At 35.3% G+C, this 21,648-nt stretch overlaps 5 protein-coding genes across 7 annotated transcripts; all 5 read right to left on the minus strand.

The window, feature by feature from the left end:
* Positions 1 to 247: 247 nt before the first annotated feature.
* Positions 248 to 5,078, minus strand: LOC140834488 (uncharacterized). The gene is made up of 2 exons (XM_073199389.1): positions 4,385 to 5,078; positions 248 to 3,754 (listed from the first exon to the last, which is right to left on the minus strand). The coding sequence occupies exons 1-2, from the start codon at positions 4,837 to 4,839 to the stop codon at positions 2,785 to 2,787; spliced, it is 1,425 nt and encodes a 474-aa protein (XP_073055490.1). The 5' UTR covers positions 4,840 to 5,078; the 3' UTR covers positions 248 to 2,784.
* Positions 5,079 to 6,174: 1,096 nt separating this feature from the next.
* LOC140833515 (peamaclein-like) lies at positions 6,175 to 6,904 on the minus strand. Of its 2 annotated transcripts, XM_073197851.1 has the most exons (3): positions 6,851 to 6,904; positions 6,649 to 6,740; positions 6,175 to 6,465 (listed from the first exon to the last, which is right to left on the minus strand). In XM_073197851.1, exons 2-3 carry the CDS (start codon positions 6,731 to 6,733, stop codon positions 6,278 to 6,280), a joined length of 273 nt encoding a protein of 90 aa, XP_073053952.1. In that variant the 5' UTR covers positions 6,734 to 6,740; positions 6,851 to 6,904; the 3' UTR covers positions 6,175 to 6,277. The 2 variants fall into 2 exon arrangements, with proteins under 2 accessions (XP_073053952.1, XP_073053951.1); XM_073197850.1 differs by lacking the exon at positions 6,851 to 6,904 and having other exon boundaries at positions 6,649 to 6,844.
* Positions 6,905 to 7,509: 605 nt separating this feature from the next.
* On the minus strand, positions 7,510 to 9,876 carry LOC140834489 (uncharacterized). 2 transcript variants are annotated; one of them, XM_073199392.1, is made up of 3 exons: positions 9,802 to 9,876; positions 8,456 to 8,691; positions 7,510 to 7,939 (listed from the first exon to the last, which is right to left on the minus strand). In XM_073199392.1, exons 2-3 carry the CDS (start codon positions 8,661 to 8,663, stop codon positions 7,653 to 7,655), a joined length of 495 nt encoding a protein of 164 aa, XP_073055493.1. In that variant the 5' UTR covers positions 8,664 to 8,691; positions 9,802 to 9,876; the 3' UTR covers positions 7,510 to 7,652. The 2 variants fall into 2 exon arrangements, with proteins under 2 accessions (XP_073055493.1, XP_073055491.1); XM_073199390.1 differs by having other exon boundaries at positions 8,456 to 8,707; positions 9,817 to 9,835.
* Positions 9,877 to 10,700: 824 nt separating this feature from the next.
* On the minus strand, positions 10,701 to 12,091 carry LOC140834491 (upstream activation factor subunit spp27-like). Its single transcript, XM_073199393.1, has 2 exons — positions 11,737 to 12,091; positions 10,701 to 11,030 (listed from the first exon to the last, which is right to left on the minus strand). Exons 1-2 carry the CDS (start codon positions 11,980 to 11,982, stop codon positions 10,905 to 10,907), a joined length of 372 nt encoding a protein of 123 aa, XP_073055494.1. The 5' UTR covers positions 11,983 to 12,091; the 3' UTR covers positions 10,701 to 10,904.
* A 1,017-nt stretch (positions 12,092 to 13,108) lies between these two features.
* Positions 13,109 to 16,610, minus strand: LOC140834492 (ABC transporter G family member 14-like). Its single transcript, XM_073199394.1, has 5 exons — positions 16,236 to 16,610; positions 15,127 to 15,919; positions 14,589 to 14,765; positions 14,253 to 14,440; positions 13,109 to 14,007 (listed from the first exon to the last, which is right to left on the minus strand). The coding sequence occupies exons 1-5, from the start codon at positions 16,392 to 16,394 to the stop codon at positions 13,363 to 13,365; spliced, it is 1,962 nt and encodes a 653-aa protein (XP_073055495.1). The 5' UTR covers positions 16,395 to 16,610; the 3' UTR covers positions 13,109 to 13,362.
* Positions 16,611 to 21,648: the final 5,038 nt, after the last annotated feature.

Raw genomic sequence — 21,648 nt, forward strand, 5'->3', positions numbered from 1 at the left:
GCTAAAAGACCATAAAGATGGACACGGCAAAATTACACATGAAAAACCAGGGACGAACATGATGGGAGTTTTGGGCATGATGGGAGGCAGGTGATGTAATTGACTGAGAACCTGTTGATACCAAGCATGTCGAAAACTCCAGCCCTCAAAAGATGATAAATCCAAGAAGTGTCAACACCAAGAAAGATCTAGTAAGAGCTGAGAATTGTGACATTCAAGCCAATGAACAAACAAAAGATCAAACTGAACAGTCAAGCCAATGAACAAACAAAAGATCAAACTGAACGACTCTAGCATTTCTGAAATCTATAAAATCAATATGAGAAAAGGATAGAGGTATGAGCAAAGGCGACTATGACTGACATAACACAAGCCAGCAGAACCCTTAACTGCAATTGAACAACACTTCTTCACACTTTAGCCGGCAAATCAAACATAAATAACAACACGCCTTAAGCTATTACGTGGGGGTTAAACCACGAAAACTCTCCAACGTAAAACGTGCACAGAAAATAGAAACAACAATTTTCCCTACTAGTTGCCACCTGCACGAGCAGATGCTCCTCAGATTTCAAAGATGACTGACTTCTGTATTATTGCAACATAAATAAAGAGGGACTATCATTTTATGTCTTGAATTTCAACATCAAAGAAGGAATCTATCATCTTGTATTATATAAAGGAAAGGACTCGCAATGAAGTGATTTATATCCTCGATAGCAGCAAAGACTGCATCCACAATACAATTTATTCTATCGAGCAAGCTCACTCTATCGACATGCAACCTCAATTTCAATCTGCGTGTGCAACTCATCTCCTTATCAATCTTGGAAGCAAATTCAATATAATTTCAAGAGTGCAACGGAATACAATGATGACACAACAGCAACAAAACATAAAAGCTGAAAGTAGCTCCAGACCATTATTTTTAACCCTAAACTACTGTATCAATAGGCTACAAAGGTAATGGCGCTGAAGTAAACTAGTATTGACCTTATGACATTCAAGCTACCATTACTTATTCTACTTGCTTTATTAGCAATGCACATGACTAATCTTCCTCCTTGCTTGATAGGAAGTTGGTCATCCATACACTGAAAAACATGGGTGCACTAAAAATTATTTGTAGAACTCAATAGTGAGTTGCAGAAGTATTAGGCCAAACAGTCCTACAAACCCTTTGAACACAATCATTGACGAGTTGCAGAAGTGACAATTTTTTCATTTGGTAAAATGCAACTTTTAGGAATCAATTTTTTTAAGATAACTCCATGTCTTTACGTAGAATTTATATTCATAAAACAATCCTAAAGTAAAATTTATTGAAACTCGGTAATAAACAAATGCACAATTAATGAAGGGTCAGACATAATAAATTCAAAAGAGAATACGCCACAAAATTAAACTCCCAAAATTCACAAGAGATGGAAATATGACAACAAAGCACAAAGTTGAAGGTGAATGTTTATTCACATACCTGTGTCGAAACAATGTGCGAATTCAGGAAAAATCGACGTTGTCAATGGAAAAAACCGCAACAAGACATGAACCTGTATTACCATGATAATGTTTGGAACTCTGAAGATTGAGATTTCCCAACAAGCTCACATGCTTGGGTTACAAGCGTAAGTCCAACATCTTAGACATAAATTTCACCCCACATGATGGGAGTAATTCAATAAACTCCAAATCTACTGCATCAACACTTCAGAATTGGTGGCCGATGTCAAAAGGAAGGAGTAAATGCAAGAATAGAGTGTTCCATTCGCCACTCATCAAGACTAGTATGAGGAGAGCAAACTCCAAAACTTGCAGGAGACAAATCAATCAATCTCGATTATTCAAAACTCAAACTTCACAGCAATCAGCTATGCCAACTGGAAGAATTGATATGAAAAATGGAAGTACCATATCATGGTATAACCTACCTTGACAAAGCAATGTTAACACTGCCAATGGTTTTGCAGATAATAAGTCCACAAATCTGCAAAATGACTTCATCGAATTGCCACCACAGAAGTGCAATACTTCGTGTTTCTCGGCAATTATAATCTAATAATGAACGGTATTGCATTGATAGACGAGCAACATGAGACCGTGACTCATTGCTTGCTAACTTCATTGCGATACAACATCAAAAATCAGATGATCATGCCAAATAATACTGACAGGTGATGTCAACTTGGTAATTTGGCATCTCAACACGATTGATAACCGTGCATTCTAAATGGCTAGGGTGGAGTGATACAGTAGCGGTGTCACTAGCCACCCTGGGCATAAGTAATATGTGTATGCAATGAAGGCATGAACATTACCATGCACTCCAACTACCAAGATAAAAAATTATGTCTTGCCGTCCCCACTTTGAAATTTGGATATAGACCATAGTAAAAATAGTCTCTGAGACTGGTTATCTAATACACGACAGACTTATAAAGAGACGGACAAAAAGGGTGCAGGGTGCACAGAAAGAGGATTAAATTATAAAAATTCGGAACATTATAATACAAGTGGGACCACCTTTGAAAACCAAAATTGTGGTGGTGTAAAAATAACACAATAAAACTGTAGAACATTGAACTAAATGATGCAGGACACAACAAGAAACAATACCAGAGTAGAACCAGTCGCAGAAGGCAATCAGAAACAAAAAAGGCCGTAAAAAACACGAAAAGGGCAAAAGAATCCATCGAATATCAAAAACCGCGTAAGCGTATAGGTTTCTCATTGGTCAGCCACATCAAGGAATATGAAATGCATAGAAAATTGCCTACAGTCCAAAGCTTAGGTATAGGAAGATTTCCACTTCCTCAAAATGTGGTCATACAATTCACGAGCACTTCTTCCCTCCTTATAAAAAGCGTTCTTTGCTTTTGTCATTGTTGATTCGTATATTATGATTCTTTCATCAATCATCTTCTCTGCGAACCTCCTTAAATCTGCAAGCCTTCCCATATTACATAAACCAAGAAGCACTGTGTTGGCACTATCATCACGTGGTGAAATGTTATTCTTAACCATATACTTCCACATCTCAATTGCCATCTCTGGATCATCACCATCAAATAATAGTTTGATGCCAGCAGTAAAATTTTCACATGTAGGTGGCCATTCATTCTTGACCATCTCGGTAAAGAACTTACCCACTTCAGGTATCTTTTTATTCTTGATCAAACACTCAAAAATCATATTATACGTCAAAGAGTCGGGAAAAGCACCATAGAACGCCATCGAATCAAGAAGACGAAAGGCATTGTCAATAAAACTATTTCTGGTAAACAAATCAATCATGGTATTGTACATTCGCAAAGTTGGAACGAGCCCACTATCCACCATGATATCCCACATGGCAATGGCATGAGCAGGGTCATTCTGCTTCACAAAAATGTCAAGTGCATTAGAAAAGAATCTCAAACCTGGCAGGCAGTTCTTTCCTTTCATCAACTGCAAGAACTTGATTGCCTCATCAGCTTGAGATCCACGCACAAGAGTGTTCAAAAAAGCATCATAAGCAAACATATTCTGAGAGCTCCAACCCACTCGAATCACCATCTCCCCAAACGTGGTTTTTGCCTTGGCAATGTTCCCTTCCTTCTCCCACCCCTCCAACAGAATGGCAAATGAGTCTGCATCAGGGGCTATACTAGCTTTTATTTTCTCAAAGAACTCGAGAGCTTTGACAGTTTGATTATCTTCTCTACATATTGCACTCAGTAATGAATTTACCGCGATAATATCAGGTTGGATCCCATACCTGTAAACTTAAACCACTTGAATGCTCAATTTATATACCGATGACTGCAATTAGATGAAAAACAAATAAAAAGTAATAGGTGGTCAAAATCATTCTCCTTCCTAGCTGCTGCAAGCACAGGGCAGGATATGGCTATGAAGCAAAAGAATCTTCATCTACTTTTGACAAGTCATGTAAAATTGTTTGGTCTGTATTACCTTTGTTTATGCCACCAATCCAACAAAACTTACAGATAAATCTAAACTTGACACCATCTAAATTTTTAAGGGACGAAGAAAAAATCTTGAGGGGCTGTTACTATTAGATATGCTAAGTAATATTACATTACAAAAGAAAAAGGCGTTGAACCACAGTTCCAATTAGACAGGTCCGATAGTCAACTTTTATTGCGGTACACATTCAGTTATCTTTCTAAGTGATACGAACCACATCATAAGTTGCAGTATAAACCTTCGGTCTCCATTTTCTTATCCATCTTTAAATTGCATCAACAGACAAGACCAATAAGTGCAAAGCCCAGAAACCCAGAATAATGCACTCATAAAATCAAGGAAACAGAAACACAAATGCTCAATATAGGAAAAAACTAACAATTAACGACCCGCAAAATAACTCATAATATTAAATTACCTTTCCATGACATCAAAAGTCATAACAGCTTCATCAAACCTCCTTGCAAGAGCGTAATTCTCAAATACAGAAACAAAAGTGGTCAAAGAGAGTAAACCCTCCTGCTTCATAGACCGTATGGCATCCCACATGGGCTCAAACAGGTTATTCTTTCCAAGCAAGTCCACCATCAGATTCCAGGAATACCCCGTTTGCTTCCGGGACATGCCGGCCCACCTGAAGAACTTAGCCGCCGTAGAGGGAGAGTTATACGACAGTTTGAGGACTTGCTGAACAGTTTCAGGTTCAGGCTGGACTCCGGTGGCAGCCAAACGAGCCTCCATTTCGTGGGGTGGAGTGGTGGAGAGGACTTCACACAGAATGAGGACATGTTGCGGCAGGTCTGCGACGGTTCGGTGGGTGGGGAAGCTTGGTGGTGCGATCGGCTTGGGAGGAATCGAGTTTGCCGCCGCCATGTTAGGATGTATTTTTTGTCAATTAAGCTTGAATTCTCAAATTTTCAAGAATTGGTCGCGTGTATGCTGTGGATTGAAAGAAAATTCATCCGATTTCGGTGATCGATTGCTGTTAGGGAATTTGTGGTCGATACGGCAATAAAGACAAGGTACTGGGGAGGATTGGAACTGATGGTTACTTTGCGTCCCTGCGCACAAAGCTAAGCTGTGTTTATTAAATAGGTTAGGCCTCTTAGAAACCCGACCAAATCGAACACGGCGAAAACTCGTGTGAAACGGTCTCACGAGTAGTATTTGTGAGACAGATCTCTTATTTAGACCATTTATGAAAAAATATTATTTTTAGGCTGATAGATCATCTATGAAAAAATATTAAGAGTATTACTTTATATTGTGAATATGAGTAGAGTTGACTCGTCTCACAAATTAAGATCCGTGAGATGATCTCACATGAAATCTATTCATCGAACACAAGGTTAAACCAAACCAAATCTTATTGTTTGGATTGGTTTTTTTTTTTATTAAGATTTGAATTAGTTTTAAAATCAACATTCAAATTGGAATAATTTGTTTGTTTCAAATTTTGGATTTTAAAAAAAAAAGACCGAATCAAATCAATTCGAAATGATTAAACTAATCTAAAAAACTATGTAATAGTTTTTGTTAATTTTGTATTATTTTTCTTAGATATAGAAACATTTTTTTTAATTTTTAGTTTGTATTATATTATTTTTAAGTATTGTCATAATAAAAATATATCGAGAATTTATTATTGTAGATTTTATATCAAATAAACATAAAAACATTCCTAAAAGTTTAGGTTTTTTTATAAGTTGCAAAATTTTGTAAGTTGTATATTTATTTTAATTTATAATATTTTAATTATAATCATTTTATTTCAAGATTAAATACAATGTCAATTGAACTCCTGTCAAAATTCAATTTCTACTTTTTCTTTTCTCTTAATTGCATTCATTATTTGATTGATTTGAAATTTTATGGAACATATATGATATGGTTCGATAAATTGAGGTAAACTTACTAATTTTATTTACAATAACATTAGAATGACATATATTTTTATCGTATATGTTACGTTTTATCTATACTATAATATTAGACTTGAGCTCCGCATATCAACTATTTTTGGTATGTCAATATGACATCAAAGTTTTAGAGTTGGTTGATATGAGTAATTTTTGTACATTTCTCTATTTTTTCCAATTTTTTCTTCAAATAATATCTAATTTATTTAAAAATTCAAAATATCTCAGTAAATCTTATCTGATGACTAACATACATATCATATCCTAATAAAGTTGAATAAAAAGAGGATTATAAGTAGAATCACTTCAATATATAAGAGAGCACATGCATTTAATCAGGCGTCACATGCAATATACATTCAATTTCATTATTTGGTACATATGACGCAAAGTTAGGGGCACTTGGGCTTCCCCTTGGAATTCTTCATGTCCCTATAGCAAGGGCACTCGTCTTTGTTTCCATAAGTTCCGGACGGGACACATTCGTTGCACGCAGCACAACAAATCCCACAGTATTTCAGACATCGATCCTTCATCCCAGCTTTAGAGCAGCGAACGGAACACTTGGAGTCGCACACACCTTCGATCCAGTCATATAATAATTCAAGAACATTATGTAAATATAAAATGTTATTAAAAACGAGCGAGCATACATGCTTGTGTCACGGAAATAGATTCGGCGTTACGATCAGAAAATGATTTTCGATAGGCGTCGACGAAATACGAGTACGTTAATATATGTCTTGTAATGGGAGGCTCTTACTTGATTCTGCCTCAACGATGGATCCAAGAAAGATAGAGTTGAACACCAACACAACGAGGAAGAAAGTTGCGATCCAAGGCTTCATTTTTTTCCTTCACGGAAATCAAATAATTGAAAATTTTACTTGAAATAATATGAGAAGAGCTTGCAATTATATATAACAACTCTGAGAAACAACAGAAAGGGGAGAAAATGGACTGACTTGTATTGGCTAGGATGTACTCAGAAGTTTGAGTTCTTGAAATAGTTACTGCGATCAGAAATAGAAGAGTCGATAAATTTATAGATACAAAACTGTATACATTTTTGTAGTCCATCTGACACAAAAGTCTGAAATTTTGGGTCGTTCATGTAAAGGAAGAAAAAGTGAATTGGTGGATATGCCAGAAATATGCATTGTAGAGTTGTATACGTAAAAGCATTCAACAGACTGTCAAGTTCGTTTTGGGCATTCTTGGTGTGTGATTTGTTTTTGTTGTCATCAATACACAAGAGATCTTTTGATTATGTTGTTTTGGTTATCGGTTGTTTCAACTTACTAGTCCCTTGGAACTTATTTGAAATAAAATTTTAAAATAAAATAAAATTATGGTGCGAATGATTTTGATAAAAATAACTAAAAATTATAAAAATACTAACAATAATTGATTTAATGAAATGTAAATAACTAAAATAGTTGTATAGCCAAAAATATACACACCAGGACAATTACTAATTTAGGACGATTTTGATAAATTGTATTGCATTATATGGGAGTTACTTTTGTTCTTTGAATTAGAAATTGCGTTAGATTCATAATTGATTTGACACAAAAGATCGAAAAAATTGACATTCGGAAATTGGATGCCAGCAACTATTCACTGCGAAAAGAAGATGTGGAAATATGAACTTTTACCTGATATACTTACATCTGTTATTGGCTTCTTTCAGATATCATAATTTATTTAGAAACAAACTTAGAAATAAACGATAACCATAACATGATTACATATAGGTGTAATAAATCACTTCCACTTCTTGAATTTCCCTCCATGCATTCCAAACATTCCATGCTTTCCCCCCTTGTGCTTTCCAAATTTGCCATGCTTGAACTTGCCATGCTTCATCTTCCCAAGACCATAATGGCCCATGCCATGCCCAACACCATGTCCATAATGGCCCATGCCGTGTCCTACACCACCATGTCCATGATGGCCCATTCCGTGAGCGCCATGTGTCATATGCGCAGCACCGTATGCGGCTGCCGCTGCAGCAGCACCTCCAAGCATGGCTCCGACACCACCAGACCCTCCTGCAACATGAAGGAAAACTAAGAACAGAGCAAAACTGGAGATAGAGAATTATACATGGCAGAGATACTATTTACCAATGCGCAACAAACTTACGCTTTACAATAACCACACAGATCATGGTTTCTCACCGCACATGTAAAACCACGTATCAACCAACCGTATTTCTAAGCGGCTGCCCCTAGTCAAAATTCGATCTACTTGTCTTGGAGTTCTAGAGTTTTCAAATATATATGTAAATGCTCTGCGGATAGAAGTTACAGAGTATTTGAACATCATTCATTCATACGAACCGTGACTCAAAATCCTAAATGATCAGCAAACCATATCTATCAGACTGAAAACAAAACAAGTCATCCTTTCAGTTTGATTAAGGAATTATCATAAAAGACCTGTTGATATTAATCCTATCGGAAGGCAACACATCCAAATGAAATAGAAGACAAGAAACCAAAGTGCTTTGCCACACAACACATCCAACACACAACAGATATTAAAAATCGAGCTCCGTTCAGCACCTGAATGATGCGGAGCGGATGAGCCAGGGTAACCAGCCGGTGGATATCCTTGGGGTGGATACCCTGCTTGTGGAGGATATCCTTGGGGAGGATAGCCTCCGGGGGCTGGCGGATACTGTCCAGGTGGATATCCATGTGGAGGATAATGGCTATGATGAGAAAAAAGCCCTTTGTCAGATTCGTCATGTTTGTCCTTTCCACCTCCCATTTTCTTTTATCTCAGTTGATATTGTTACCTAGAAAGATAGAACACTAACTTGTGAAACAGAAAGGAATTTGAATTCGAAATCATATATGAAAAACACATAAAATCACGGCATATGAAAGAACACAGTGGTTACTTCAGCCACAAGCTAATACAATGCACATGTTGGCAAATTCCATTCCGACACTGTTAAGTGAATGAATTAAAATATTCATAAAAAATGCCTGGTCCTCAGCCACATTTCAGACAACAAAGTTTAATCAAAGCCACTGTATAGTAAATGACTTCAAACATTGCTCTGGTTGTGGAAAGTAGATTCAAGCTGACCCTACTTTTCAACACTCGATTTCTACTTACATAACAAAGAAAAATTAATGGGTAATTACATACCCTCTTCGGTATAATCTTTATATTTACATGGTACTTGAGTTCACATTAAAGAGCACAAATGATTAAATTTTTCCTAAATAACAACTCTCAAAGAACCGGCCCGATTCACAAACGATAAGCCAGGTAGCAAAAATGCTAAAACTAACAATAACGTTAGTTCAAAATTATGATCAAGCTTGTAAAAATGTAACAGCCCAACAAAAATTTTAACTTCGACACAACCAGCACTCGTGTCATCACCACCATAGCTCAAGCAGAGGACACAAGAGGCGAAACCGTGCTAAACTAAAACTTAAAAAATTCGAGGAACAAAATCTAAACTATTTGTGCATACATATGATATATGAAAGTTCATAAATTTCTGAGAGTCATGTTTCAATACTGGAAAACCAATCACGAAACCATGTAAAGAAACCAATAAAAGCATGCAAATCCATAACAATCCACCCCCTCCGTCACAATTTTCAAGAATTATCCAAATCCAACGAGAAAACAACAATAAACGACTCAAGATTTACTTTCCTCGCGACCAATACATGACGGATCACGTAAATGAATGGGGCAAACAAGATTTCTCGCGACAGCATTCACTCGAGTATATGAATATTTTTAGTTTACATGCTACAGAAAACCCCTGCAAATTATTTCAGATTCCCATGTAAAGCATCACGAATTCTAGCCGGATATATTAGAAAAGAAGGAAATTTAATATTTTCTTGATCCTGACGTTTTTCCCAACCATGTAACTTACATTAACGAAAAGAACGACTGCAAATCTGCAAAAAAAAAAGTGACAATCTATACACATACGTAATGACGAAGAAGCAGTGCATTCCATTACGTTTATAGTAAAATTAATTTGCTTTATTTTCTGATGGTCTCTCGTTCGGCTCCACGCGTTGATAGGTCGGGAAGACGTACATAGAGATGCCACGAGTGATATCACTGTAATAAACATATGTTTTAATATTCTTTTTAAGATAGTATTTGGCACATACACACACATATTTTATTACACGTTTCATACAATGCTCTTACGGATCTAAAATTAACTTTAAAAATAAAGTGAAATGTATATATAAAAATCTAAAAATAAATTATCTTAAATTAAATGTAATGAATTAATTTGAATAAATCATTATATATCTTTAGATTCTTTACCATAAGTCCATAACTTTTGCTAAACAAATAGAAAGCCCATCCACCCAAAATACCACAATTTTTAAATCAACTTGACCACAAGGCACATGGATTTTGAAAATGAACCAAGATTGATGGAAGCTGAAACATTTTCTTGTTGATAAAAGTTAGATTATAGTATTACGATATAATAATTGAGAAATGGATTTTGGAAATTATACTGGAAATAAAATCTTGAAGAATTTTCAGCCCTTGTTTGTATTTGATGGATCTAACTTCTTGGCGGCGACGATGAAATCGTTTATCAATAATGATATCTTGTTTCTGCTTTTTCCTATGTATTTGGAGTGAACCTTGAATTAAGTTGAAGAGAAATCTCAAATGGAACGGTGATACACTTTTGCTTTTGAAAATAGTGTTGAATGATTGTATCTATCAACTATCATACGATTAATTCAGTGATCAAGATCAACAAAGAAACAAAAACACAGCCAGAGCGAAACATCATCAGAACAATAACCCGTCACATTTCTCATATCATCTTCAAATCAGTTTCATATTACAGTATTTGAGACATCGACGTAATCGTAGCAAAAAAAAAATTTGCTGAACCAAGCAGGAAGACAAGAAAACAGAAGAGACAAACCTTTAGGCTTCAACACACGCAGGAATATCCAAAAGGGATTCAGAAACATTAGCCTACACTAGCTAACTTTATGTAGTCTTTGGAAAATGGTTAGTCAACAGTTTCGCTATTGCTGGAAAGTCCACCTTGTCCTTGCCATCAAAGATTGTCTTCAACTTGTCATCACAGAAGATCTCCCTCTTGTTGGATGGATTCTGCAAAATGTATCAACAATTATGACTTCGGCAAATGAATTTGCATTCAAAAAACTTTATGGGTAATGTAAAAAGTACTCAAAAAACTTCTGCAACTCTTTACATAAAACTCTCTAAAACATCAGATTTCATACATCTTCACAGAGATATTACAATAGACGGGATAGCATACTAAAGCTACTCATGCCCAAAAAAACAGAGAGTTTTGAAATGCTAAAATATTCCAATGTACATCAATCTACATAGACGAATGCAGGTTCAGGAAGGGGACTACTACTGTTAAAGCTGCTCATAGTCATACCAAAAAAACAGAGTATCAAATGCTAAACAATTCCAATGTACATCAATCTACAATGACGCGGCAGGTTCAGGAGGGGAGCTAGTAGTGTTAGTCGCCTTCATTGGCTGTTTTCTCATGAAAAGCAAGCTTGAGTAGCCCCATCAAGTTTCCCAAGTCCGTTCCTACTGAAAAAAAAAGCTAGCTAGCACAATATATCTGAAAATCACAATGCATTGGATATAAATCAAACCAGCTCTCGAGCGCAAGGAGGTTCAGAATATGAAAATCAGCACGGAACAAAATTTGTTCACAGTAAATTAGGCATATAATATTGTACAGAAACAAATGGCCCAAAAATGTCGATTAAATTTTTTTAAAAAAAAACTGAAGCACCAAAAAGACAATAATACACATAATGTCTTGGACCTGAAGATTATGAGATTTGACGTATTCCCATATTTTTTTGATGGCACCAGAGCGTGAAGTTTCTGGAGATCCGATGAACTTAGCCAGAGCAGGAGACACGGTCTGGACCTTCAGTATTCCAGTGACACGAACAGCAGTCTTACTCCCCGCCGCGGAAGTTGCGGTGGGCTTGTCGGTGGCCGCACCGGACTTGGAGGCGGCCATCAGAACTCGATAACGGCTGCCGAAAATCCTTGTTGATGCCATTGCTTTCAATGCTTCACTGTTCACTGGCAAGAGAACGGAGTTCACTGTTGACTCTTATAAAACCCTAGGTAGAGAGAGAAAATGGAGGGAAAGTCATGAGTCGAAGGGGTTTTCTGTCAATTGCTATTCTGTGTTTTCCATCTCAAATGCAAAAATATGCAAATGACCAAGAAGGTATTTTGTGAGACGGTTTCATGAATCTTTATCTATGAGATGTTAATTTTATCGATATTCAGAATAAAAGTAATACTCTTAGCATAAAAAAAATATTTTTTCATGAACGACCCAAATAAGATATTTATTTTATAAATTACGATCTATGAGATCGTCTCACACAAATTTTTGTCTATAATTACCAAAATGTTTTCTAGTCAATTTAATATTTTTTACGGGTTTCACTCAATTATTTATATAAACACACATCCACTGATATCATGTTATAAATTAGAAACAGTGTCATGAAATTGTTCTAATTATCTTCGATAATAATTTACAAATAAAATATATATTATAATTTTCGTTATTTTTACACGTGATAAACTTATAAAAATATATATAATTATAATCAATAAATCATACTTTGTTATATAAAATAATTTATTTACATATATTTATAATCAATAAATTATATGATATTACGTATTTAAATCATACATTATTTACATATTTAATACTTTTGTTACTTTATCAGGTCTAAAAAAATATAAACATTCGTAATATACATTTTTGTATAAATTATTATCGATGAAATTTGAACATTTTTGTTAGGATCGACGAGAGACAAACATTAAGTAATAATAACTCGATTTTTGAATTATTGAATACCAAGTTTATATGCTCGCCGAGATTAGATTTCTTTGTTTTATTTCAACAAAATGCTTTTCTGTAGTTTGAATACTGAATTCATCTTGGCATTTTTTAAATATTAAGTATTTTGTTGTTATATTATTATTATCATTATCTTTTTTGTTAATTAATTGAATGCAACATTGGTCGGGTGTATTTTTAAGTAAACAGTCTTTAATGAAGTATTTTTTTTTTCTAGATTTGAAATTGGTTATGTAGAATTTCTAAAGAAAAATTTCGTCGTAGATTAACAAGTTAGTATGGGCTCATTTAGAAGTAGTTTTTAATATAAAATACTGTATAAATTCTTGATTTCTCCATATGATCAGATAATCCGTGCTGTTTATTTTCGAATCTATGATACAAAATGGTATATCTGCTTGTGAATCAGACTAATATAAACCCCAGCCTGAGTACATTTTGGCTTTCTATGATCAAAACCTGGCGATGAGGGTCCACCTAAACTAACATTATTCCTTGGTTTAACAACCTTTTTTTTTTTTAACCAAGAATTGTCTTCCCCATCATGCATCTTCATCGCACCCGGTGCAAAGCAAGGTATGCTAGAAATCGATAGCACACTAACATCAGCATCATGATGGACATATCCATCCATAAATGGCTTAAACCTACTGACTTTATGGGAGGATAATCTGCGACTCGGCAATGGACTCCCTTCCCGCACTCATACAAGTCATCCTCGTTGTACTGAACCCCGAGAAGTAATTTGTAACAGTAGTAGCTGTAACTCAGGTATTTTAGCCAAACTATGAATGGAGGAATTTGTCTGACATAGTATCCTCCAGCAATGAGGAAGACCAAAGTTGTTACTGAGGCTAAAGTAGCAGCTTGCTTGACATCCATCAGTATGGCACCAAATGCCAGGCCAAGACTTTGTGAAACAAGAACACTCAAAAGAACAACCAGGAGGGATAAAATAAAGGTGGCAGGGTCTGGTTTAAGGCCACCCATCCAATAAAAGATGAGTGTAAATGCTGTTGGAAGTGCGAGCTCCAGAGGAAGATCTCCCACTGTTCTGGCTAAAAAGTAAGAGGAGAGGCGGTACATACCAGATGACCTTTCCTTGATCAGCATGGTTCTTTCTTGAGGGAAGGTGAAAACAGCATTGTAAAGTGGGTAGAAGCCCCAAAACACGGAGAAGAAGAATAACATGGCAATCTGCATATTGAAGTAGCTCTAATAATTAGCTGTGACATAGGTTTGTAATGTTGCTAGATGATGGTTAAGGCGAGTAGAAGATATGTTTATTTGATATATTTAACAACGTGATGATTCGTGTAATAATTTGGAGTGGTGTTGTGTAAATACAGTGTCAAAACTTTCTAGATAGTGTTTCGGATATCTTTTTTCTCCAATGTGGAAGCAGAGAGGGGATATATTTTATGGTTGTGGAGAATTCTTACACGGTCATCAATGTGAGATGATGGAGTTTGCCACCATAGAAGCCCACCAAGTATTGCCATGCTTATGACTTGGAAGATTCTCAACCTGTTGAAGGATTCAAATCTCCGCTCTCGCAGTCCTCGTAAGAGCAGGATCTTAAATTGATGCCACCAAGTTGTGCACCACTTCCCTGACGAGATGTAGGATCCTGCTTGATTGGACCGATGATTGTACTATCGATTAGTAGTTAAATGGCAGAAAATAAGTGGAAACATTAAATCATCCGGAGCCGAATGTCTTCCTGCTCGATATGGAAGTTTAGTAAACAAATACGTAGACATAGAATGGAAACTCACTTTTAGAAGTTTCCTTCTTGCAACTGTCGATACTGACTTCTGAACTTCCTAACTCCATTTTCAGCCTTGTAGATATGTTCTTGTCATAAGCAGAAATTAGAGATTCTCGTACATGATTTGGATCTTGTTGCATGTTGTCACTGTGGCCAGTGGCATGCTGGAAGTCGGGTCCAATTCCTGGAATGTCAACTATATTCTTATCCAAATCTTTTTAAACGATAAATATACCAATTCATTAACCAAAATCTTTTTATATTTCTTCACATCTTTAACTAGGAGAGGTTTTCTTGCTTAAAAGTGTTGATTCCATTATCAGAAGAGATTAACATGCGCTTTGAAATTATCATTAAATTTCTGAGATTGAAAAATGCAAGGTGTGGGCCATTTGAACTCCATTAATCATGCCAAATACCTTGAGTCTTGTGAGTTTCATTTCTGTTGTCGAAAGAACATGGCTGTAAATGACTTAATACCCTTAAGTTATCGAGTACTATGCTCATGTTAGACAAGTGTCTCTGAGAGTATATTTTTTTATTACCGTTGGCAAGGTCAAGCAAGAGATCAGCTGGGTTGATAGTGATGAATGTTGAAAAACCAATTGAAGAGAAATATTCCAAAGCATTTGAAGCAAGTCCATAGTAGATTGGGCAGCCTTCAGACAGCAAGACGACCTTGTCAAACATATGATAAAGCCTGCTTGAGGGCTGATGAATGGTGGTTATAATAGTTCGACCTCCAGTAGCCAGCCCTTTGAGTGTATTCAAGATCCGTAGAGCTGTGGTCGAGTCAAGACCAGAAGTGGGCTCATCTAGCAGCAGTAAGCTTGGGTTGACTAGTATTTCTTGACCTATACTCACCCTTTTCTTCTCTCCACCTGATATTCCTCGGAACAGTGGCCCTCCTATCATACAGTTTTGACATCTAACTAACCCAAGCTCTGTTATGACATGCTCCACATGCTGTACTACTTTTTCTTTGGTCAGGCTGTTGGGTAACCTTAGTAATGCAGTGTATAAAAGAGTTTCGAACACAGTAAGATGTGGATATAGGATATCGTTCTGTGCAACAAATCCTATTCGACGCTTGATAGAGCCTGAAAATAGCTGACCGTTGTAAGTGATCTTTCCTGACAACCTCCCGGAAAGGCGGCCTCCAAGGGCCGTGAGTAGTGTGGTTTTTCCACTACCTGATGGACCCAGCATCGCCAATATTTCTCCAGGACAGACCATCCCTGTAAGCCCATTGAGTATCGCTTTCTCTCTACTGCTCGATGTTCCTCTAATAGAGGTTCCTTTTCCTTCAAGATTCACTTTGTAAACAACTTCTTCAAACTGTAAGTTAAAAGGAATTTTAAGTGGATCAGTATCATAATTACCTTACTGATGGCTGTAACTGGAAATTATCTGATCAATTATTGTAAAAAGGCTTCTTGTAATTTTTCCTTGTTTTTGTTTTTGTGTCATGCAAGTCAAATACTATTCTAACTCTTCTCTAGCAGCCTATGTTTCTTTGAACGTGCGAGTAGTCTGGTAGCTAGCTTGGGGGTGGGGGTTGTAATCTGTCTTGGCATGAGTGCTGTTTTGAGGTTTCCATGAGTGAGTTTTGTGTGTGTATGTGAGGGGAGAAGAATGAGAAAGAGAGATGGACCTTTAAAGTTATAGGGTATACAGTCCCTAGCAGAGAAGATTCTGAATTGTTCTGTACCGGGTAAGCGAGATGAACTGTGTCACAAGCCTCCATCGGCAGCCCTGCCGCCAGTTCGGTCCCTTCATTTTCTGGTTTTGGTGCCACAGGACAAAGGGGCATGGCCAATTTTTTGTGATTATAAACTGTTAGTGGTAGTATGCCAGTAATGTGTAGAGAGAGAGAGGGTGGGACACGTTAAAGAGCTGCTTTTAACTTTGATTCCTAAATGAACTGGCTGGTCCAAATATATAGGCAGGAACTCAGAACCATGCTCCTGCATGTACTAGATGCAGGGAAAGCCTCTCTGGTGGGATTCTACCTTTTCACTTTAAAAATTACGTTTACATTGTCTAAATCTGTTTAGTGTAATCTCCTTTGAGTTGCCTCTTATTTATTTATTTTCAAAACTGATTTTTGTTAGCTATGTAATTTCAACCTCTAAACCTAACTTCAGGTTTGTTTACATCCTATCTGTCAGGCTTTATTCTTTTTGTGTGTTTTGGGTAAAGTCCTGATTAATCCCATGCTCATGTTAGTAGATGACTTTCATCTACTAGACGCTGCCCGATAACAAAATTTTAACTCCAACTATCGTAGAACTCGAGTCAAATGCAGGATTAAAAAAAACTGTGGAGTCATATTCTTACCAAAAAGTAAATTCGAGAATAGATACCATGTGTATTGCCCTGTAATTTTTTGAATTGAAGAATATAGGTATATCTTATGTTTATTTTGGTGTCTCTTCCCTGGGTAGACCAGTCCAATGATAGTGCTTTCCACCTTTCACTTTTAACTATGCTCATTAGCTTTGATTTGTTTATGGTTTTACGCAAACTGATTCACATTATATGTATGCATCTCAGTTTTTGGCCTGCTCCACTATTCTTTTCATGTTCTTTGACTTGGTACAAGTTATAATATTTCATTTTCTCCAAGCCACAGCAAAGTTTGACTGCATTTTATGCCATTAATACTTTTGTTATATGCTCTGAGCCTGAAATCTTTCAGATGACATGAACCTAACTTGAAACACGAGGGTGTACTCAATGTACGGAAGTATGAACCTGTAACAATCCCCTAAAGATACAAGGAATACTATTCTTTTGAAAAGTTGAGCAAAAGATCAAGTGGACTTCAAATTTATATCTTGAACGAATAATGAATGGTTCCTTTCCTCGTAAAGCAACAAATTCTTATGTTCTTTCTTCTATTTTTGCTTATTGTTTGACTGTAGTTTGTCAACATTCGTATCGCAGAAAATCAAAAAACATGACATTGCATGTGTTTATTACCTTTTCTTTCCCCTGTAGCTTATTCAACAGAGGGGTGGAGATTATTCAACAGAGGGGTGGAGATGAAGTTAGATGCTAAACTAAGTTCGTCCCTTTATTTAATATATTCTCTCCTTTGTGTTCCTTTTTTTTTAAAAAAAAAAAAACAAATCTTTGCTGGATGAGCTAGATAAATGATTAAAGGAAGAAACCCATCAATTGGATTCCAATTCCTGCCCCATTCATGTATTTTTTTTTAGAGAGAAATGAGATTTTATCGCTTTTGTTTTCTTTTTCAGGGAATCTAGATTGAAGGTGTGGGGTTATTGTGGAGCCCAAACAGATCCAACAACAACAGGTACGTCTGGTGATTTCCTCAACTGAAGATATTAAATAAAACTAAACAATTTAATACTTCACCTTTGTGTTTTTTTTATTCTCATTTATGAATGAACCATGCATGGGTATCATTTTACTCTTTTTGACCTAGATTTGAGATCACCGATTACAGATGCACAAAAATCTTGTCATTAGTTTCGTTTAAATATTTTATGACACCGGATGACACTCGTTAAATCGAAATAAATTCTTGTTTTTGTTAATCCTCGTAACACCAACTTGTTTATCTATGCGTTTTTGTTAAGATGGAGACTTGGACCCAACTCAATCCCAAAAGCTAACTCAAAAAGAGAGAACTATTGTCGAAGTCCATAAATGTAACTCTCATAATCTCGATCCAACCGAATCTTCTTAGCGTTGGAGTTGTTGAGTTTACTCATTGTTTTTATTCTATGCCACATAACTGGAAATTCTCCAAGTCGAACACACACAGAAAAAAATTTCAGATTTTGTTAGATTCTTTGATTGTGTATTTATGTTTCTGCGACTGTAATTGCTCTAAGGTTGTATTTGAGGAGAGTAATCGAAACTTTATTGTCAACAACGGAATAATAGATCAAATCTTAAATCAATACATTATTTATTACATACCGATAATATAAAGTAAATGAATTTCCAAATAAGATTATTATCGAGTGAATTTGAATTTCTTCCGAATTAAAGTAACACATTATATAAACATACAAGAGATGAATTTGAAATTCATTTTCTTGCTTACCTGAATCAACAAAAATATATTTGAAATTCATAAATTCAAAATATATCAACCAAAAACAACCTGAGAATCTCTTGTATAATACACTTATATAGAAAGATATATTCCTTCTCGTATTCCCAAAGTTGGCTTAACCTAACAAAAGATAATATCAACTTGTTGGAACATGGGATGATAATTTAAAATTGAGTGGGTTTCTTGTGAGACGGTCTCGCGAGTATTTATCTGTTAGACAGGTCAACCATACTGATATTCACAATAAAAAGTAATACTCTTAGCATAAAAGTAATATTTTTTCATGGGTGACCCAAATAAGAGATCCGTCTCACAAAATAAGATATATGAGACTGTCTCACACAAATTTTTAACTTTTAAATTTTAAATATTAGCCAACGTTGACTATTACCAAAGCCATATTCCATGGAATCAATCCATCGTCTAATTGCTCAATGGAAATATATTATCATTTCTTTTTTAACTCGCCTTAAATTAATTCATCTCGACTGAATTTCTCCATCTAGCACAAGTGGATCTAAGGTTTCTTATCAAGTGAAATATTGTCGGAATTCCGATTCCTTCATTCATAACATTATTCTTAAATTTTTTCATTTGTTCAGTAAATTAAACCAAGATCCTCGAAAATAAGAGGTGAAAAGGGAATAGACATCCCACTCATTTTAGATCAGATTTGACAAAAGAAGTATATATATTAGAGTGTGAGGAGATCTTTACCAAACCTTTTATCACTTGTACTTTCACAGTAAAAATATGTTTGGACCATGTTCATTATCGATATCTTTGAATACGAATCAAAATATTTTAGAGTGAACTCGAAAATCATAAATATATACATGTTTATTTATCTATATATCTCGCTGTGGTTATACTTACTATCTTTTTTATTGAGGGTTATTTTTTCTCGATTTATTTTTCGCTAATTTAGACAAACCCAAGATCTCAAAGCTTTCATGCATCAAATCAAATCTGACCAGAATTTAAGCGAAATCTATACATGTACTGGTCTTACATGCTAATGTTTCCTTTACGTACGTTGTGCTTGGTTTGAATACAATATTCATTACCGGCACAAAACTACGGGTTTGAATTCGAGCATTGCCAATGTCATACAGTGTAAAGGAGTGGATGAATTTTTTGAAGCCAAACAACAGGAATCATTTGAACATGTCATTGCTCAAATATCCAAAATCACACTTTAATCTCAAAACCCTAATTTGACAAACATTTTACAAGTTATCCATTCCCCAAATCTCCCTCAATCTTTATGTCCCCAACATGAATATATGTGTAAGTGGAGGCCGAAATTCTAATGTAAGTCAGTCCACACGGCTTAGATTGCCTTTGATCTTGTCTCCACCACGGAGACTTCCCATGCCATCTCTTGCTATTTCATCCACACAAATCTCAAGTTAAAATAATCATATTTTTGTTTCATAAAAATAATACTTTGTTTCTAGGTAAAAACTTGTGTGAGACGGTCTTACGGGTCGTGTTTTGTGAAACGGATCTTTATTTGAATAATTCATGAAAAAGTATTGTTTTTTATGCTAAGAGTATTACTTTTTATTGTGAATATGGGCAGGGTTGACCCGTCTCACAGATTGAGATCCGTGAGACGATCTCACATGAGACCTACTCTTGTTTCTAAATAGAATTATGCATGATTTAACGCCTCAGTGTAGACACTATCAACTCATTAACTATCTTTCGAAAAAGTTTCTGCAAAATATTTTTTCCAGAACATAAAAAAAAAAAACCAAAGATTTCGTTAATTTTTTTCAGCTTTTGAAAGTACAAAATTTGTCAACCCCACTTCAAATTTTATCCTTTGATTAATTCTCGAACAATATAATCCATCGAATTAGGAATCTAAACTTTAAAAAACGCAAAAAAAAGAACTTTCCCATGATTAAAAAAAAAGAAACATTTTCTTTTTACTCCATGATATTTACCTTCTTTTTAAAGGAGATGCAGCATCTCGAAATTCGTGTCTAATTTGTCTCCACCTGATCAACCATTTTTTCCCACATCATTCTCTTTACATTATAATCACAATTGCGCGTGCGCGCGCACACACATATATTATATATATAATATTATTGATCTTATGAGCATAGTTGAAGTGACGTCCATCTACTGATACGATGAAATTAGGCATCTAATAAGTAGAGATTACTTTATCCACGTACACTTGATAACTGGAACTGTCATTAATTTTTGCTTCTGGACCAAAATGGTTGACAATTGTGATGTTAAATTTCGTGCATTTTTGCTTCTGGACAAAAATTTTAATTTTGGCGAATGTTGTCCTTTTCTTCATAAATGGTAATCTTTTTTTTTTACTATCGCCAGGTAAAAAGGAAGAATAAATATCATCTCAAGAAAGTGACGCCCACGTGTTGGTAGATTATTGCTGAAAAATTAAAACAATGTTGGGATGATGACAGTAACACAATAACACTAAAAAAATCATTTTTTAGCAAATATAAATTTTATAAGAAAATTGGCCATGCTAATTTGGGCTTTGGATCCTACAAGTTAGTTCGTATTTTGGTTTTCGATTTTTTTATAAGCATTTTCCAATATAATATCAGCACTTCGTCAAAAAATCAATACATACGCTAACTTATACTAACATATCCAAGATTCAATATCTACGTGACTAAAATAAAAAATAAACAAATATCATTTCTGCTATTTTCTTGAAATTTTATGTTTATCTCATAATTCAAAATGGATACTAACTATCAAGCCCTCGGACTATAATGCTCAAAATCTTCGAATCATCCCACAAATATTTGAGTGGAACTCCATCGAAAGGTGGAAAGCAACCTTTTTTTAAAAAATAAAAAATAAAAATTAAAGACAGGACCGGAACTATGCTCAAACTGACTTTACTTACGTTATCTTTAATAATGTCATCTTGTTGTAAAGCACAAATTATTGATTAATTAATTACTTAATTAACAAC

Source organism: Primulina eburnea, chromosome 6 (assembly GCF_022965805.1).
Source record: "Primulina eburnea isolate SZY01 chromosome 6, ASM2296580v1, whole genome shotgun sequence".
NCBI classification, from domain to species: Eukaryota; Viridiplantae; Streptophyta; class Magnoliopsida; order Lamiales; family Gesneriaceae; genus Primulina; species Primulina eburnea.

What these genes read in the sequence shown, in the direction of transcription:
- LOC140834488 (XM_073199389.1), bottom strand. Translation starts at nt 4,839, where the DNA reads ATGGCGGCGGCAAACTCGATTCCTCCCAAGCCGATCGCACCACCAAGC. An exon ending in ACTTTTGATGTCATGGAAAG is followed by an intron (nt 3,755 to 4,384) that starts GTAATTTAATAT and finishes TTAAGTTTACAG; the next exon opens with GTATGGGATCCAACCTGATA.
- LOC140833515 (XM_073197851.1), bottom strand. Translation starts at nt 6,733, where the DNA reads ATGAAGCCTTGGATCGCAACTTTCTTCCTCGTTGTGTTGGTGTTCAAC. An exon ending in CATCGTTGAGGCAGAATCAA is followed by an intron (nt 6,466 to 6,648) that starts GTAAGAGCCTCC and finishes ACTGGATCGAAG; the next exon opens with GTGTGTGCGACTCCAAGTGT.
- LOC140834489 (XM_073199392.1), bottom strand. Translation starts at nt 8,663, where the DNA reads ATGGGAGGTGGAAAGGACAAACATGACGAATCTGACAAAGGGCTTTTT. An exon ending in ATCCGCTCCGCATCATTCAG is followed by an intron (nt 7,940 to 8,455) that starts GTGCTGAACGGA and finishes TTCATGTTGCAG; the next exon opens with GAGGGTCTGGTGGTGTCGGA.
- LOC140834491 (XM_073199393.1), bottom strand. Translation starts at nt 11,982, where the DNA reads ATGGCATCAACAAGGATTTTCGGCAGCCGTTATCGAGTTCTGATGGCC. An exon ending in TCAAATCTCATAATCTTCAG is followed by an intron (nt 11,031 to 11,736) that starts GTCCAAGACATT and finishes TACATTTTGCAG; the next exon opens with AATCCATCCAACAAGAGGGA.
- LOC140834492 (XM_073199394.1), bottom strand. Translation starts at nt 16,394, where the DNA reads ATGCCCCTTTGTCCTGTGGCACCAAAACCAGAAAATGAAGGGACCGAA. An exon ending in TATACCCTATAACTTTAAAG is followed by an intron (nt 15,920 to 16,235) that starts GTCCATCTCTCT and finishes TTTAACTTACAG; the next exon opens with TTTGAAGAAGTTGTTTACAA. An exon ending in CTTGCTTGACCTTGCCAACG is followed by an intron (nt 14,766 to 15,126) that starts GTAATAAAAAAA and finishes TTGACATTCCAG; the next exon opens with GAATTGGACCCGACTTCCAG.